This window comes from Lampetra fluviatilis, chromosome 58, assembly GCF_964198595.1.
Source record: "Lampetra fluviatilis chromosome 58, kcLamFluv1.1, whole genome shotgun sequence".
In the NCBI taxonomy this organism is placed as follows: Eukaryota; Metazoa; Chordata; class Hyperoartia; order Petromyzontiformes; family Petromyzontidae; genus Lampetra; species Lampetra fluviatilis.
The window spans coordinates 1,180,402-1,198,350 of NC_136332.1; the positions used below are offsets into that span (position 1 = coordinate 1,180,402).

Here is a 17,949-nt window from a genome sequence, read left to right on the forward strand (position 1 = left end):
ACTTTACACTACAGTATACACTACACTAATAACTACTACACACTACACTATTATCACCATGTCACCTTGTACCATCGGGTCGAGAACGACCTCTGGTGATGAGTACGACCTCTGGTGATATCCACGACCGGATTCTGCCATCCACACGTGTCTCGCTGCCTCTTGTAGCTGGGTTAGTAGTGCATGGCCAGTGGTGTTCTTGATGTTGTCCATCCACCTCCTCCGAGGTCGACCTCTTTCCCTGCTACCTTCTCTATTCCCAAGCAAGACCGATTCCTCTAGTCCACAGGTCCTCATAACGTGTCCAAACTATGTCAAATTCTGCTTTACGAAAAAGGCATCGAGTGGCACAGTGGGACCGATCTCTCTCAGGACAGACATGTTTGATATTTTGGCTGTCCATTATGGTATATGTCACACTCATCTCCTGCACCGCATCTCAAATGCGCTGATCTTCTTTCGCTCTCTCAATCTCGGTGTCTACGACTCGCATCCATGTAGGGCAACAGGGAATGCCTGAGCTTTGAACAAGCCTCTTCTTGGTGCTTCTGTTAATGCCCATATCTTATTGAGCTGTGACGTGGCTGTTCTACTGAGAATGAGCCGCCTTCTGATTTTGTAGCTATACTCCCCATCTTCAGCAAGCAAGGAGCCCAGGTATACAAAGATCTTCACAAATTCGATTGATTCATTTTCCAGACTAAATGAGTTCAGTTGTTCTGTCGCCATCACCTTTATCTTTTGGAGATTGAATAAAAGTCTATCCTTCTCATTGGCTTCTTTAAAATTTACCAACAGGGTCATCATTGCAGCTTGGCTATTTGCTGGTAGGGTGGTATCATCAGCACATCTTAAGTTGTTTATTCTTCTGCCTCCAATCTTCATGCCTGCTTCGATGAAATCCAGACCTGCCTCTCGCATGATATACTCACCCTACAAATTGAACACGTAAGGAGACCGCATACAGCCTTGTCTTACTCCTTTGCCAATGTCAAATTCTTGTGTCGCTTTTTGGTTGGCATATAGATTACGTAACAGGCACACAAGGTGAGTTGGGATTCCCATTTCCTGAATTGTAATCCACATCAGTTCGTAGTCCACAAAATCAAAGCTTTTCTGTAGTCAATGAAGCAGGGGTACAGCTGTTGCCGGTATTCATTTGATCTTTTCATGATCTCTCTGATGTTGGCAATTTGGTCCCTTATTCCTCTTTTCTGAAGCCTGCTTGAACATCCTGTAGTTTTATTTCTACGTAGCTCTCAATTCTATGTTGAATAATCTTCAACAAAACCTTCCCGATATTGGTTATGAGAGTTATAGTACACTACTATACACTAGACTATACACTACTGTACACTCCGAGTAGTACGGTTGGCTATGCATGGTGCGGAAGAAGTTCAACATACATACAAACCCCTATGTACTACACTACTATACACTACACACTATACTACTATACACTAGACTATACACTACACTAATATACACTCTAATTAGTACTGTTGGCTATGTACGGTGCAAAAGAAGTTCAACACGCACACACATAGATGGTGAGTGAGACTCGCCACTGCGACGTGTTGTGGCATGTTGTACGCGGAGACGATCTGTGGGCAAGACATAACTTGCAGGATGTGAGGTGCCCACGCCCCTGGACGCTGGCGGGTTGTTGTTGTTGTTTTTGGGAAAGAAAACCACGAGCTCGCGTTTGCAAAATTTGTTTTAGTCTCATCTTCGGAGAAAATGTTTCCCTCCGCGTATCTCGGGAAAAAAAAGTTTACTCTCGATACCTCCGCGTGGAGCGAGAATAATTGAAACGCGAGATAATAAATATTTGGCACATGTAAAATGCTACACTGAGATAATTAAGTTTGCAATTGAAAAAGATATAACCGCAATAGGAATTTACCCAGATGACAATAATTGGCCGAGCAGTGGCGCAGTGGTTGACACATCATGATATGAACCCAGGCAACCTGAGTTTGATTTCCAGCCACTGCTAACATCAGTGACGAGTGGGTATCTCAACCGGTTCTTGGTCCTCTCTTCATTAATCCGCACTGAGCAGCGCGGGGAGGTCTTTATCCAACGGTGGATTGACAAAACAGCTGAACATTTAAATTAGTCTGAAAGTTACTCATCTTTTAAGAATGCCATTAAGGCAGCAACATTCTATTTTTCTTGATATTTTTGCGTGGGACGTGTCTTCGGCGAATCTGATAAGTTGCCTTGGTTTGACTGTTGAAAGTTTTGGAAATTACACTGAACAGCAAGGATTTTCAATGTTCGGTGTGACATGCAATTTCAGGCAACCGACATGTCGAGGGAAGGTCTGCATCCAGCAGTGAATTTTCAAAGGCAGGAATACAATATTTGGGATTTATAATTCTAATTATATTCCTAATAATAAAAACGGCATGTGTAAATGTTGCATCTTCATTCATGTTTGAGGGTTATTTTGATGCCCTTTGGGATTTATCACTGTGGAAAATAAGAGATGCTTCTCGTATAAAGACGACATTATTATTGTATTGCTGCTTTGAGAGGCATTCTAGTCACAGACACACACTCTCCCCCTTATATAACCCTCACCACTACCCACCGATCACGCCGTCTCTCACTCAAATCTACTCGCCTTTAGACCAGAGTTTGCCAGGTCTCACGGGTCAAAGAGAGTGTCACTACTGGCCTTTGAAATACAAGCCCCAAAGTAAGCCCAAAGCCTGTGCCCTGGAGGAAGAGGGGGAGCCTAAAGAGAGATGAATGGGGCCTAAATATCAAGTAGGGGGGGGGCTAAAGAGAAATGGGCGGGCCCTAAAGAGGAAGAGTGGGGCCTAAATATCAAAGGAAGAGGCCTAGATCGAGATGGGAGGGGTCTGAAGAGGAAGATGTAGGGTCTAAACTAATAAACATTTTTTTTTTCATTTTACCAGGTAAGGCCCACTGAGCTATGTAGATCTTTCAAAATTGACCGAGCCACAAATGACAGTGCAACAAAGTAGCTTAATGACGTGGAAATTTAGAGCAGCCAAATATTCTAAGCGCATGTTTTTTTAAATGTAAATATATACAAAAATAACACAACTCATGCAAATATATAAAAGGGCAACAAAAATTATTTGGAAGTGGAGTGAAGGGGTCCCATTGTTGATCCTAACCTGTATCAGCTGCAGATTTTAATCACGTTGCAAATGTTACCCTGGTTGTCTTGCTTGTAAATTGTGTATTTTTTTATCAGATTGGGCAAAATAGTCCTTTCTATTTCTAAGCTATTTTATCTGTTTTTATTTAACCACTTAAAGCTCACTGAGCTATTTAGCTTCTTTTCAGAAGTGGCCTGGCTATAACAAATGATAGCTCACCGAAGTGGCTGATCATGTGGAAATGTATAGTTGCAAAATACTAGAAATGCACGTTTCGAAATGTGGAGGAAAAAATTGGATGACCTGGAGAAAAATCCACACTACCACAGGGAAAGAGAACATGCAAACTCCAAATATATAGCAGGTGTCAGGGTCGGAATCGAATCCATGACCTCCTGCACACAGGCGAGGCAGATACAGTGAGGGAAAAAAGTATTTGATCCCCTGCTGATTTTGTACGTTTGCCCACTGACAAATAAACGATCAGTCTATAATTTTAATGGTATGTTTATTTGAACAGTGAGAGACAGAATAACAACAACAAAATCCAGAAAAACGCATGTCAAAAATGTTATAAATTGATTTGCATTTTAATGAGGGAAATAAGTATTTGACCCCTCTGCAAAACATGACTTAGTACTTGGTGGCAAAATCCTTGTTGGCAATCACCGAGGTCAGACGTTTCTTGTAGTTGGCCACCAGGTTTGCACACATCTCAGGAGGGATTTTGTCCCACTCCTCTTTGCAGATCTTCTCCAAGTCATTAAGGTTTCGAGGCTGACGTTTGGCAACTCGAAAATTCAGCTCCCTCCACAGATTTTCCATGGGATTAGGGTCTGGAGACTGGCTAGGCAACTCCAGGACCCTAATGTACTTCTTCTTGAGCCACTCTTTTGTTGCCTTGGCCGTGTGTTTTGTGTCATTGTCATGCTGGAATACCCATCCACGACCCATTTTCAATGCCATGGCTGAGGGAAGGAGGTTCTCACCCTAGATTTGACGGTACATGGCCCCGTCCATCGTCCCTTTGATGCGGTGAAGTTGTCCTGTCCCCTTAGCAGAAAAACACCCCCAAAGCATAATGTTTCCACCTCCATGTTTGACGGTGGGGATGGTGTTCTTGGGGTCATAGGCAGCATTCCTCCTGCTCCAAACACAGTGAGTTGATTTGAAGCCAAAGAGCTCCATTTTGGTCTCATCCGATCACAACACTTTCACCCAGTTGTCCTCTGAATCATTCAGATGTTCATTGGCACACTTCAGACGGGCATGTATATGTGCTTTCTTGAGCAGGGGGACCTTGCGGGCGCTGCAGGATTTCAGTCCTTTACGGCGTAGTGTGTTACCAACTTTTTCTTGGTGACCATGGTCCCAGCTGCTTTGAGATCATCGACAAGATCCTCCCGTGTAGTTCTGGGCTGATTCCTCACCGTTCTCATCAAGCTGCTTGGAGATGGTCTTGTAGCTCATTCCAGCCTTGTGTAGGTCTACAATCTTGTCCCTGACATTCTTGGAGAGCTCTTTGGTCTTGGCTATGGTGGAGAGTTTGGAATCTGATTGATTGCTTCTGTGAACAGGTGTCTTTTATACAGGTAACAAGCTGAGATTAGGAGCACTCCCTTTAAGAGTGTGCTCCTAATCTCAGCTCGTTACCTGTATAAAAGACACATGGGAGCCAGAAATGTTTCTGATTGAGAGGGGGTCAAATAATTATTTCCCTCATTAAAATTCAAATCAATTTATAACATTTTTGACATGCGTTTTTCTGGATTTTTTGTTGTTATTCTGTCTCTCACTGTTCAAATAAACATACCATTAAAATTATAGACTGATCATTTCTTTGTCAGTTGGCAAACGTACAAAATCAGCAGGGGATCAAATACTTTTTTCCCTCACTGTATGTCCTAGCCACCGTGGCACCATAAACAGGAAGGAGGTAGGTTCTGAAAATAAAGGAGCAGAGTGTGAAAAGAACGCCTGAATAAGCAACCTCCGATTAAAAATAAGCAACCTGCGATTACAATTAAGCAACCTCCGATTAAAAACAGGAAGCCCAACAAACTAAAAACCGTAGACTCTCAAAAATTGTACAGCGACTTAAAACAAAATAATTTCGCATATAGAGAAGCCGTTAAACCATTAACTCCCCTGTCAATTTAAGGAAATTAAAATGTAACATCAAATAAGTACAGTAGTTAGCGATATTTTTTACGTCACAGACCAAGCCACAGGCCAATTTATTTTGAATCCAATTTCTGTGATTCGGTGTTGGAGAGTGGAGGCTTAACAGGCGCATCATGGGCTGGAGAAGAGATGGTCTGATGTGTGAGTGAGCGAGCATATGGATGTTTGAGTGAGTGGGCTAGTAGCAGGGACCAGAGGTAAGATGGACTGATGTACTACAGGAGGAAGTGGAGCTCAGTGGACTCAATGATGATTGGTACCAGGGGTGTCAAGATTGGCCTCGCTACTGGGGGCAGGTTGATATCACTTTGCCTTTTTTTTTTAAATAATGGTCATATATGTATGTATGGTAAAGTTCTTTCACACCATATGTAGCCAACCGTGCTAATCGGAGGTGCTGGGGGAAGAAAAACAAACTAAAAACCAAACGCACTTTTAAAGAAATGGGGTTTCAAACGAGACTTAAAAGTGCAAAGCTCCAGTGACTTCCTAATATCGGAAGGAAGAGTGCTTGTGTGAGAAGTAGCAGATAGGGGTGACGTTGTGAGATCATCCCCCGCTGCCCCACCCCCTCCTCCCGGTCTTCCCGTGTGTGTTGTGAGCAGAGGTCAAGCTGGCCACAGTCTACTGGAATGCCCAGGAGGGTGACGTGACGCTGAGGGCGGGTGTGCTGGACCGTTCCCAGGGGGACGCGTACGCGCTCTACAACGACACGCTGCCCCAAACAGGCTGGGACGTGCTCGAGGTGCGCGCCGGATACGGTCCCCACAAGAGAGGCGACAGGGAGACCCTCTACATGGCCGGCTTCCTCGAGGGCTACCTCACTGCTAAGTGAGGTCCCACCCTGCCAAATAACGCACAACAACAACCGCCATTAGCCACACCAAGTGGCGCTGTGACGTTACCACGGCGCCTGTGTCAGGCTATGTGCACTTTAAAGCCCCGTGAAGTGTCGAACACCCGCTGGCAGGTCACAGGACAGACCCAACAGGTTCCTTGAGTTGACTGAATGAGATGACTGGCCGATGCACCAACTGTTCCACCTGCTGTGCCAACTTGCTGTGGTTTAAGTGCTCGGCGCTCCGCTTGTTGTTGTGAGCATCGCTCCGATTTTGACACCGCTGGTACCGGTCATTGGCAAGTCCACTCAGCTCCAAGTGCTGTTAGTGGGCACATTTGAAGGCTGATGTGGTACACGAGATGGTGAGATGTTAACTACCTCGCCTGGTATACAGTAGGTCGTGGGTTCGATCCCGACCTTGACGCCTGTATATTTGGAATTTGCGTGTCTTTTTCCCTGTAGTCGCGTGGATATTTCTCTGGGTGCTACGGTTGTTCCCTCCACATTTACAAAGATGAGTTTAGAGTTATTTAGCTGAAAAACATTTCCACAAGGATAAGCCACTTTGTTGAGCTAGCATTTGTGGCCAGGTCACTCTGAAAAAGAGCTACATAGCTCAGTGGGCCTTACCTGGTAAAATACAAAAAATATAAGAGAAAGGACTATGTTGCCCATTTTTATAAAAAGACAATTCACAAGCAAGACAACCGGGGTAACATTTACTCTGCAGCGTGATACAAGTTTACAGCTGATACAGGTTAGAACCGAAAATGCAACTACTTCAATCCACTTCCGAATAATTTTGCGAAATAGACCACAGTGTATGAAAGTTGTTGTATTTTTATATATTTGAATGAGCTATGTTATTTGAATATATTTACCGATGCGATTCACTTTGTGTTACAGTCGCATATATCCTCATTACCGGAACCTCGCCCCGTTCTTCATCACCAACAGCCGTATCGGTCAAGAGCTGAACACATTCTTCAAGTAAGAGGCATTTGAGTGACACTGAAAACAGTACCGAGTGAGTTCTGGATAATGAAAAATAATTATAACATAAATTAAAATGAAAAATAAGAATAGGTTTTACCCTTTCTGCAATAAAACAGGTGTTCAACCACCAAATAGATACCCTTTTCAAGGAATCAAGTCTGCATTAACCACACGTACTTGCAGTGAACATGCAAACAAAACATGCTCTGATATTATATTCATGGTCTTTGAAACTGATTGATGTTTAACCAGAAAGGATAAAACATATTCTTATTTTTAATACTTTTGTAGTGACTGACTCAGAGACACTAAGAGTACAAGGCATGCTGTTTAGGAAAACGGCCTTAACAGTTAACACTTGGTAACTACGGTTCCCAGTCAGGGCAGCTGGTCGACTGCCTGACTGGCGATACCGAGATGGTGAAGACAGAGATGACGGTGAAGACTCCAGCAGCATGATGGGATCCCACTTCAAACGACAGCCCTGAGGTCCCCTCCCGTGGCCCCTTTATACTGTCAGCGTGGCCTGGCTCTGCCCCGGCCACGCCCCCTTCCCGAACCTACTAGCGGGTTCTCGATGTGCCCCCTACATCCTCGCTCTGGTCTATCACGTGACTTGCTATCAGTCAGGCCTGCTGTAAACTGCAGATCCCCTTCCTTGCCAGCAACCAGCGCTGTTGCTGCTACATGACCGATTTTATGTCACTACACTTTTATACTGGCAAAAAAAGTGTCCCATAATATATATAACAAATGTCTTATTAATGTCTTATTGTTTTCCCTTTGCAAACAAACGGACAATGTTAAGAGCTGTTGGGCACGGGTCACAGGCTGGTTTAGGTCCAACTTAAACCTGATGGTGGCAAATTCAACTGGGCTGCGCTGTCCACCAAGGAGATGGAGTGATGAAAGCAATTCGCGTGTAGAGCAGGCACTGGGTGGATGATTACGTCGCAGGATCGTAAGAGATAGTAACCTGCTTGGAGAGGCTTTCAACCAGCAGTGGATTGATAATGTATGTACGAACCATTCACAGCCAACAGCAGTGACAATTATCTGAATCAGTCTTGGGCGTCCCCCGAAGTCGATTCAGCTTCAAATGAGTACTTGTACCTGGTGCGGTGTTTAAACATCACCACTGGGAAGACAAAGGCGGCTGGGTGTGGTGCTGGCCACCCACCCCGTGTGCCGTTGCAACCTTCATAGGTGCCCCTTAACAGAACAGTCTGTTATGACTATATGGGGATCTTTGTCTTTGTCCAGTGCAATGGGTGAGGAGCGGAGTGCAGCAGGTTAGGGTGCTGTGCTACTAACCCTGCGACCCGAGATCGATTCACACTTACGGCCCACTCCAGTGACGTTTATCCGAACCAGTCCTGGGCCTCCGCTAGGTCAACTCAGCCTCAAATGACTACCTGGTGCAGTGTGTAAACATCGCCACCGAGGAGGCAAAGGCGGCCGGGCGTGGTGTTGCCATTCCACCCCCTCGTATGCTGTGTCGGCCTTCATAGGTGCTTCTCGCTAATAGCACTTGCCCAAACAATCTGTCAAGGCTATATGGGGGAACTGTGTCACTTGTATATGTGTGTATGTATATATGTCTGTCTAAATCTTCATGTATGTATGTTAAACTTCTTTCGGACCGAACATAGCCAATCGTGCTTATCAGACATGCGGAATGATGTTGATGGTGGAAAGATGATACTCGAATTGTAAATGTTGTGGGTTTACTCTCCAACACACCGGGTGTGCTGAACTAGTAGCTAATTGGCCACGTTTTGGTTTACGTGACAAGCCTTACTTAATTGACTGTGTCGGGTAGGTGGGCAGGTTTCACGACACATTTACATATACGCGATCTAACCCAACAAAAAACCAACCCCCTATTATGGATGGTGATCGTTTTGGTTATTTTCCCATTGCATCTGCCTTTGCTCAGCGAGCAGGACGATTGGGTCGTCGGGCAGATCAAAGCGAACCGCGGGGACCCGGCGTGGAGGCACGTGGATGCCCTGCACGGGCAGATGCAGGGACTGCAGAGGGGGGTGCAGAAGTGGGCTCTCGAGAACAACGTGAAGGTGGGTTGACGGTGAACTGCTCTCACCCCTCCCCCTTCCGAAAATCGAGGATTCTGAGAACAAAAAGAGACAGCTTAATGACGGCCGAATAGAATCCCTCATGCCCGTGGCGATTCGTCATCGCGGCTTGGATCGCGCAAGTTCGTGGAACGCGTCCCCTCTTACCGAGGGTGTGCTGGTCGCCATCTCTGGTCTGCTGCGGTACAGCAGGCACATCAAGTGGGTTAATTTACAGGTGCATAAAAATAAGAATGGGTTTTACGCTTTATGGCAATAAAATAGGTGTTAAGATGTAAAAAAAACTATGAAATACTCTTTTTGCAAGGAAACCCCCAAGACAAACATCAGAGCATGTTTGTTTGCATGTCTTGCGACAGTACGTATGGTTAACTAGTATGCATGAGGTCGTGGAATCGATCCCAACCTTGACGCCTGTATATTTGGAGTTTGCATGTCTCTTTTGCTCTGTGGTCACGTGGATTATTCTTCAGGTCCTCCGGTTTTTCCCTCTACATAAACATGGGTTTAGAGTATTTGGCTGCTTTAAAATCTCCACGTGATTAACCACTTCATTGAGCTATCATCTTTTTGTATTTTTGTTGTTGTAACATTGTTACCCACCCTTACTGGACATCTGCGAAAAGAGCCTAATAGCTCATCTGATTCCTCCACAATACATACTAATTATGATTCTTATTTGTGATAGTCTGGTCGCTTCTGAAAAAGAGCTAAATAGCTCAGTGGGCCTTACATGGTCAAATAAATAGTAATAGTTTTCACGTTTTACCACAAGTACATGAGGTAAATGCAGAATTTCTTCCTTGAAAAAGGTATCTATTTGGCGTTTGAACATCTTAACACCTGTGTTATTGCCAGAAAGGGTAAAACCTCTTATTATAATTTTTTACATGCTTTGTTACTGGCAAAAAAAGGTCTCATATCTTTACATACAGTATGTAGGTTTTATCTGGGTACTCCGGTTTCCACCTAATGCTCATTCATGGAGTTGGCCAAACATCTAATTATAGGACCACGGAGCTTGAGCCATTGTTGCCATCGGTAATTGGCCGCCTTCCCGCTTGTCTGTGTTTTCCCCCAAGCCTCCGTGCGGAAAACTGTTACAATTGTGCTTGAGCGTTGGTTCCACAATTTTGCACGAATGACATGACTTAAAAATGCAACATTATTGCTGTTATCGCGCACACACGTGGTTATTATGACCATGTATATGTAATAAGTGGCTCCGACACGATAAGAACTTTAAGTTGTTATTTAATAAATGTTCAGTACAGCTTGGGTGTATCTCTCTCTCACTCTCACTACGGATGTATACGCCGCCCAGGCGGCTACGCTGCCCCGCGCCACGTGGCGCTCACCCGCTCGCTAACACGCCGCTGGCTAACGGCGCGCTAGGGAGCGGTCGAGCGGCTGGAGGTCGAGCCGCCACATGGCCGATGGAGACGGCAGGGCAGCAGCGATGGGGAGCTCCTCTTGATCTTCAACACCTACCCCGCACCTTGCTCCGGCCCCCGCTTATATGTGCTCCCAGGTGGCTAAGCCCCGCCTCTGGCCACGCCCCTCCTGGAACTTTCAGGAACGTTCCAGAGGCTTCCCGGGTGGATCAGCCCCCCTGACCTTTGCTCCAGATATAAACCCTAGCATAGATAAACCATAACTGCATAACAAGTAACGTCCCACATAATACAGGAGATGGCGCTTTCATTACATATAGATATACTAATCAGTGACATATACTCGTAATATCTAGATATGACTACTTTATCCGAGCTATAAGTGCCGTGATACTTACATTGCTTTGTACTGTTCGACTTTTTCCGTTCTCTGGTCTAACACTGGTTAGACAAGAAGCCTGTGTCTGGTGTAGGCCAATCAGTTTCAAAGACAATGCGTACATTATCAGAGCATGTTTATTTGCATGTTTTTCCATAAGTATGTGTGGTTAATGCAAACTTGATAACTTGCAAAAGGTATATATTTGGTGTTTGAACATCTTAACACCTCCTGTTTTATTGCTAGAAAGGGTTAAACCTATTCTTATTTTTCATCATATGTCATAATCAATTGCTTTATCTATCTATCCGGGAGAGCCACACTGAGTCGGTCCTGCATTGGGTATTTATTGTAAGATGTTTCCAGCCAATTCATGATGAGTTGTGTTTATTGGACATGTAGGACGAAACCGGACCACCCTGAGAAAACCGAATAATGTGAGCAGGCAATGCTCCATCCCCGTACAGATGGAGAAAGATAGCGATTAGTCAACTTGCTGTGCAGCCATCTCCTGACACGCCAGGGAATGGCACGTCGATGCCCAAGGAGAGGGAATTTTTACATAGCGCTTGTGCAGTGATCCACCAACCCCTCACTACCTTCAGGAAGCGCCGGGCTACAGGTAGCCACCGTGCATAGCCGCCACTGCTTGCCATGTTCGTAGCTTGCTCGCTGGCACAACAGCTCGCGTTAGGCTGCACAGATTACGGTCGTCAGTTTAGCACAACAGGGAGTGGTTGAGCAGATAAGTGCTGGCACTCGTGCCACCGACGAGCGATGTGAAACCTGATGAAAAAATAAGAATAAGTTTTCACCCTTTCTGGCAATAAAGCAGGTGTTAAGATGGTTCAAACTACAAATCGATACCTTTTTTAAGGCATCAAGTCTGAATTAACTGCCCATACTTGTGGCAAAACATGCAAATGAACATGCTCTGATAATACATGCATTGACTTTAAAACGCCAAAAGCTGAATGGTACAAAGACAATGCAAGTCTCTGAACACCTATAGCTCGGGTCCGAGCAAAGTTATATCGAGAAATGTGAAACCTGTAGCCTGTCACTGCTCTGATTGCCCGCAGCCTCTGCCCAAATTCGCTTTCCACTACCTGAACGGCATTGGTGACATCATCGATCTCGTCAACAAGCTGTCACCTCAGCAAGAGCGAGGGTTTGGCGCCATGACGTCCGGCGACATCCGGAGGTACACGCTCAGGAACGGCCACTGCTCAGCTATCATCAAGGTAACAACAGTCCTTGGTCCACGTGCCCGTGTGGTGAGGTATTCTGCCTTCCTGTGTGTTTCTCTCTGCTCTCATCTCTCTCTCCTTGCTCTCATCTCCACGTCCACCCCGCAGCCGTTCATATCTTGTTGCACCACACTGAGTAATATGTAGTAATTTTATTATTCTGCTGATGATGATTCTGCTTAAGAAGACTGTCTGGTGTAGATCAATCAGTTCGACCCGAGCTATAAGTGTTCTGATACGTGCATTGTCTTCATACTGTTCGCCTCTTGGCGTTTTCTCTGGTCTAACACTGGTGAGATTAGGCCATTAAAAAAGCTGTCTCTGGTGTAGGCCAATCATTTTCAAAGACAATGTGTATTTTATCAGAGCATTTTTGTTTGCACGTTTTGCCACAAGTTTGTGGATAATGCAGACTTATTGTCATGTGAAAAGGAATCTATTTGGTGTTTGAACATCTTAACACCTCTTTTATTGCCAGAAAGGGTAAAACCTATTTTGATCATTCTTTATACTGCTAAAAAAGGTCCCGTAGATATGATTCTGCTCGTTTGCCTAATAAAGCTTTAAGACTCTTTGCGCAGTCGAGGGTGATGTTATTGCTGCTGCTGTGTGTGATCCTGATTACGTGATTTGCATGTGAGTTTTCAGCAGTGGGAGGTTTTGGGCCGATGCTAGATACAGTTTACGTTTTTATTTAGCCGTGGCAGGACACTGGAGATCCCAGAGAGAACCTGTGCAGGAGAAGGGGGAGAATATTCAATGGGCACGGTTGGCTATGTATGGTGCTTAAGAAGTTCAACATACATACATACATTAGCATGGATGGCTATGTAATGCGAAAGAAGTCCAACATACATATGTAATTGGTTCAACGGAGTCGCAGACGTAAACTTGGAGGCAACACATTTATTTCGTTCCAACACACGGGGTAACGTACCCTTAAGAGAATAACAACCTATGGTGGTGACCACCAGGCTAACTACACTAGTTCCAACGTAACTGCTACTACGGACCGGGACCAATGACTTCGGCCTGGGTCCATGTGTTTGAGACTCGTTGAATGGAGAACATAGACGAAGGGTTTATTCCATGATGTACAATAGCCCTGGTCCCTCTCGGGACACAGCTTATATTCTCTGTGGCATGGTCGCCTTCGCCCTTGGCCACGTCCACCTTCCAGAATCCTCGGGAAGGATCTGGGTCCTAATCACATAACCCCCCCTAGCCTCCTTTTGGGGCCCCTTTGTCAACTTAACCAGTCACGTGTCCTCCCGGGTCAAACAGAGTGCCATGGCCTGACATAGCCTCTTCCTTTGGCCGGCACTCACATATCCTGTCCTGTACGGTCGGCTTTGCACTTAAAGCGTGGTGCCATCTAGCACTAATATTCAGCACACACCGGGCCCCTCTAGGGCTGGTACTACACCCACATCATTGTGGTATCCGGCGATGTAGCTACACTGCACGCCATGCCCATCTAGGGTCGGTACTGTACCCACAGCCTGTTGACATGCAGCGATGTCACTACACATATGTACAGTGAGGGAAAAAAGTATTTGATCCCCTGCTGATTTTGTACGTTTGCCCACTGACAAATAAATGATCAGTCTATAATTTTAATGATAGGTTTATTTGAACAGTGAGAGACAGAATAACAACAACAAAATCCAGAAAAACGCATGTCAAAAATGTGATAAATTGATTTGCATTTTAATGAGGGAAATAAGTTTTTGATCCCCTCTCAATCAGAAAGATTTCTGGCTCCCAGGTGTCTTTTATACAGGTAACCAGCTGAGATTAGGAGCACACTCTTAAAGGGAGTGTTCCTAATCTCAGCTTGTTACCTGTATAAAAGACACCTCTTCACAGAAGCAATCAATCAAATCAGATTCCAAACTCTCCACCATGGCCAAGACCAAAGAGCTCTCCAAGGATGTCAGGGACAAGATTGTAGGCCTACACAAGGCTGGAATGGGCTACACGACCATCGCCAAGCAGCTTGGTGAGAAGGTGACAACAGTTGGTGCAATTATTCGCAAATGGAAGAAACGCAAAATAACTGTCAATCTCCCTCGGCCTGGGGTTCCATGCAAGATCTCACCTCGTGGAGTTGCAATGATCATGAGAACGGTGAGGAATCAGCCCAGAACTACACGGGAGGATCTTGTCAATGATCTCAAAGCAGCTGGGACATAGTCACCAAGAAAACAGTTGGTAGCACACTACGCCGTGAAGGACTGAAATCCTGCGGCGCCCGCAAGGTCCCCCTGCTCAAGAAAGCACATATACATGCCCGTCTGAAGTTTGCCAATGAACATCTGAATGATTCAGAGGACAACTGGGTTAAAGTGTTGTGGTCAGATGAGACCAAAATGGAGCTCTTTGGCTTCAAATCAACTCGCCGTGTTTGGAGGAGGAGGAATGCTGCCTATGACCCCAAGAACACCATCCCCCACCGTCAAACATGGAGGTGGAAACATTATACTTTGGGGGTGTTTTTCTGCTAAGGGGACGGGACAACTTCACTGCATCAAAGGGACGATGGACGGGGCCATGTACCGTCAAATCTTGGGTGAGAACCTCCTTCCCTCAGCCAGGGCATTGAAAATGGGTCGTGGATAGGTATTCCAGCATGAGAATGACCCAAAACACACGGCCAAGGCAACAAAGGAGTGGCTCAAGAAGAAGCACATTAAGGTCCTGGAGTGGCCGAGCCAGTCTCCAGACCTTAATCCCATAGAAAATCTGTGGAGGGAGCTGAAGGTTCGAGTTGCCAAACGTCAGCCTCGAAACCTTAATGACTTGGAGAAGATCTGCAAAGAGGAGTGGAACAAAATTCCTCCTGAGATGTGTGCAAACCTGGTGGCCAACTACAAGAAACGTCTGACTTCTGTGATTGCCAACAAGGGTTTTGCCACCAAGTACTATGTCATGTTTTGCAGAGGGGTCAAATACTTATTTCCCTCATTAAAATGCATTTCAATTTATAACATTTTTGACATGCATTTTTCTGGATTTTGTTGTTGTTATTCTGTCTCTCACTGTTCAAATAAACCTACCATTAAAATTATAGACTGCTCATTTCTTTGTCAGTGGGCAAACGTACAAAATCAGCAGGGGATCAAATACTTTTTTCCCTCACTGTAGTGAGTTCAACTGAGTAGCATACATACTCTTTGGAGGCAACACATTTATTAACACCAACACACGGGATATGGAACAGATTTTTGGAACAGGTGACACTGCTGTGGTTTAAATTTGAGATTCGCCGCACAAATTTTAAGAAAGACAGCACACAGTAATTTCAGATGCTCTTTGAAAGTACGGCTTAAGATGATAACATCGTCAAGATATATCAGGCATTAGTCCCACTGGAGACCAGCAGAAACCAGTTCCATTAATTGTTAGAATGTAGCCGCCATGGAAGACCCATCGGAAGCCGATTAAATTCAAATAAGCCCTGCGGTGTACGAAAAGCTGTTTTGGGCTTAGAGACATCATCTAGAGGCAGCTGCCAAAATCCGGATAGGAGGTCAAGAGTCAAAAAATAATGTGCTCCCTCTAGAGCATTGAGGAAATCGTCCATCTGAGGAAGAGGATACGCGTCAACCACGGAGATATTATTAAGCTTACGGAAGTCAACACAGAAGCGCAAACTACGATCCTGCTTGTTAACAAGAAGAATCGGGGCTCCCCACGGACTGGTGGATGGCAAAATAATATCAGCTGCTAATAATTTATCAACAGCCAGCCGTACGTGTTTTTTTTCTGTAGGGCTCAGCCGGGAGGGGTTCTCCCGGATGGCAGCAGCATCTCCCGTATCGATGTGGTGACTCAAAAGTGTAGTGCAGCCAATGTCAAATTTACCCTTGCTGAAGACATCTGAGAATTCACGCAAGAGCACCCTCAACTCACCCCTCTGGGACTTGGACAATTCTGCATTTTCCGAACACAGCGTATCCAACCATTTCTCATCAGAATCCTGTCTCGGCTGCATATCCGACGCGACCCCCACACTTACAACAATGCTATCTTCATGAAGTGCAGGCGACGCATGAGCTAGCATGGTGCCCCTCTTGAATGACCGACGTTTCTAACCCTGCATCAAGGACTTGAATGAAGGGTTCCTGATCGTTGGATACCAGAGTCTGGGCCCCTACTAAAGTCAACCCACGAATGGCCTTCTTTGAAGGACCCAAGAGGATTCCTCCTGTAGTCGCCGCCTGGTCTAGCGGCTTGAGCAACCGGAAAGGGACCAACATTTGCACGCCAGGGGGAATCTTTACGGTCTTAGTTGCAAGTGCTTGTACGGTAGCATTGGCCATGCACAATCGAGTGGGAGAAGGCAAAACGTTGATTCAGCAGCCCGATGGTCACTCAAGGTACCCTTGATCAATCAGAATTTTCAGGGGCATCTTCCCTAAAAAGTTAGTCTCGAGTAAGCAAGGGACATTGATGCAAGAACTGGTCCCATCAATTTCATATTACCAATGCACACCTCCGCTGATATTTTCCCAATGATGCTCAATGAGCCGCCATTTGCGGTAAAGCACATGGCCTCGATGTGGCATAGGGTACGACATTTAGGGGTCAAAATTTAAAAAATCAACTTGGAAATGATAGTCGCTGATGCACCAGTATCGACGAGCATTTTTATTTCAACCCCCTCTACCAATACAATAACAGCAGATGAACCTGCGGTCGCAGAAACCACCCTATGGACCGACCACTGACCCGATTGGAGCGGCCAGTCCTCCCGAGCAATTTTAGAACCTTCACGCACCAACGCATGATGGGAATGGAAACCGACTGAACGCGATGAGTGAGATGGATTCAGGGACCGAGTGTGTGATGTGTCGCGACTCGCCTTCAGGTGTAGTGGAGTGGAGGACGGCCGGGCAGGCAATGGCGGTGGTCCGGGGAGGCGTCGTCGCGGCACGCAACAGCCTGCTGAGACGGGTCTCGGTATGCTGCAGTTGTAACACGCAATGAGTCCGCTCCCGGGATGAGTAGAGGTCTTCTGCCATTGTTGTTGTTAATTTCATTGTGCCATGCCGTCCCCTTGCCAGCCTCCACCTTGGGTCGATGCGCAGGCATGGACGGGCTCCACGTCTTTGGGTGTATCATGCGCCTCACGAGGCGCAGTACACGCCGCCAACCCCTTATGTCATTGCAAGAGCAGGTGCACCTGGATGCATCTTGCAACCTTGAATGAAGTTAAGTCATCGAGGCTGGCAGGATGATGTGGAGGTCTTTTGCCAACGCCAACAATCTTTCGAGGACCAGTGAGTCGATTCCGTCGTGGTCCATCTTGAAAGGCAGCCTTTGCTAGCGCGAATAGTGTGCTATGGAAGGCGAGGGGCATCTCGGCATCCCCCCTCCTCCGCGCAGCGAACTTATGGCGCACATCTGATGGTGGTTCGTAAATGGCTGCCATTTGAGCAAATGCTTGATGCAGCGTGGCCCTCTCCAACGGCGGAATGGTGAGAAACGCTGCCAAGGCATAGTCGTCCAGCGCGGCGGGCAGCGCACTCAGTGCCTCCGTCCACCCCGTCAAGTCACCATTCGTCAAAAATCTGCGCTTGAAGCCACCCAGTCGTCTCTGATGGCAGTAAATTGTTGAACAAATGGCAGTCATTGCTGAAGAGATGGACAGTCAACGGGTGAAC

The 17,949-nt window shown here is 45.9% G+C and overlaps 1 protein-coding gene across 1 annotated transcript in view; it reads left to right on the top strand.

Annotated features, from left to right (window-relative positions):
- LOC144950582 (phospholipase B-like 1) overlaps nt 1-17,949 on the top strand; it is a 40,108-nt gene that overhangs the window by 3,087 nt on the left and 19,072 nt on the right. The window contains exons 2-5 of the mRNA XM_078880725.1: nt 5,930-6,155; nt 7,072-7,155; nt 9,101-9,239; nt 12,113-12,274. Of these exons, the coding sequence (XP_078736851.1) occupies nt 5,930-6,155; nt 7,072-7,155; nt 9,101-9,239; nt 12,113-12,274 (611 nt within the window). The remainder of the gene's footprint in view (nt 1-5,929; nt 6,156-7,071; nt 7,156-9,100; nt 9,240-12,112; nt 12,275-17,949) is intronic.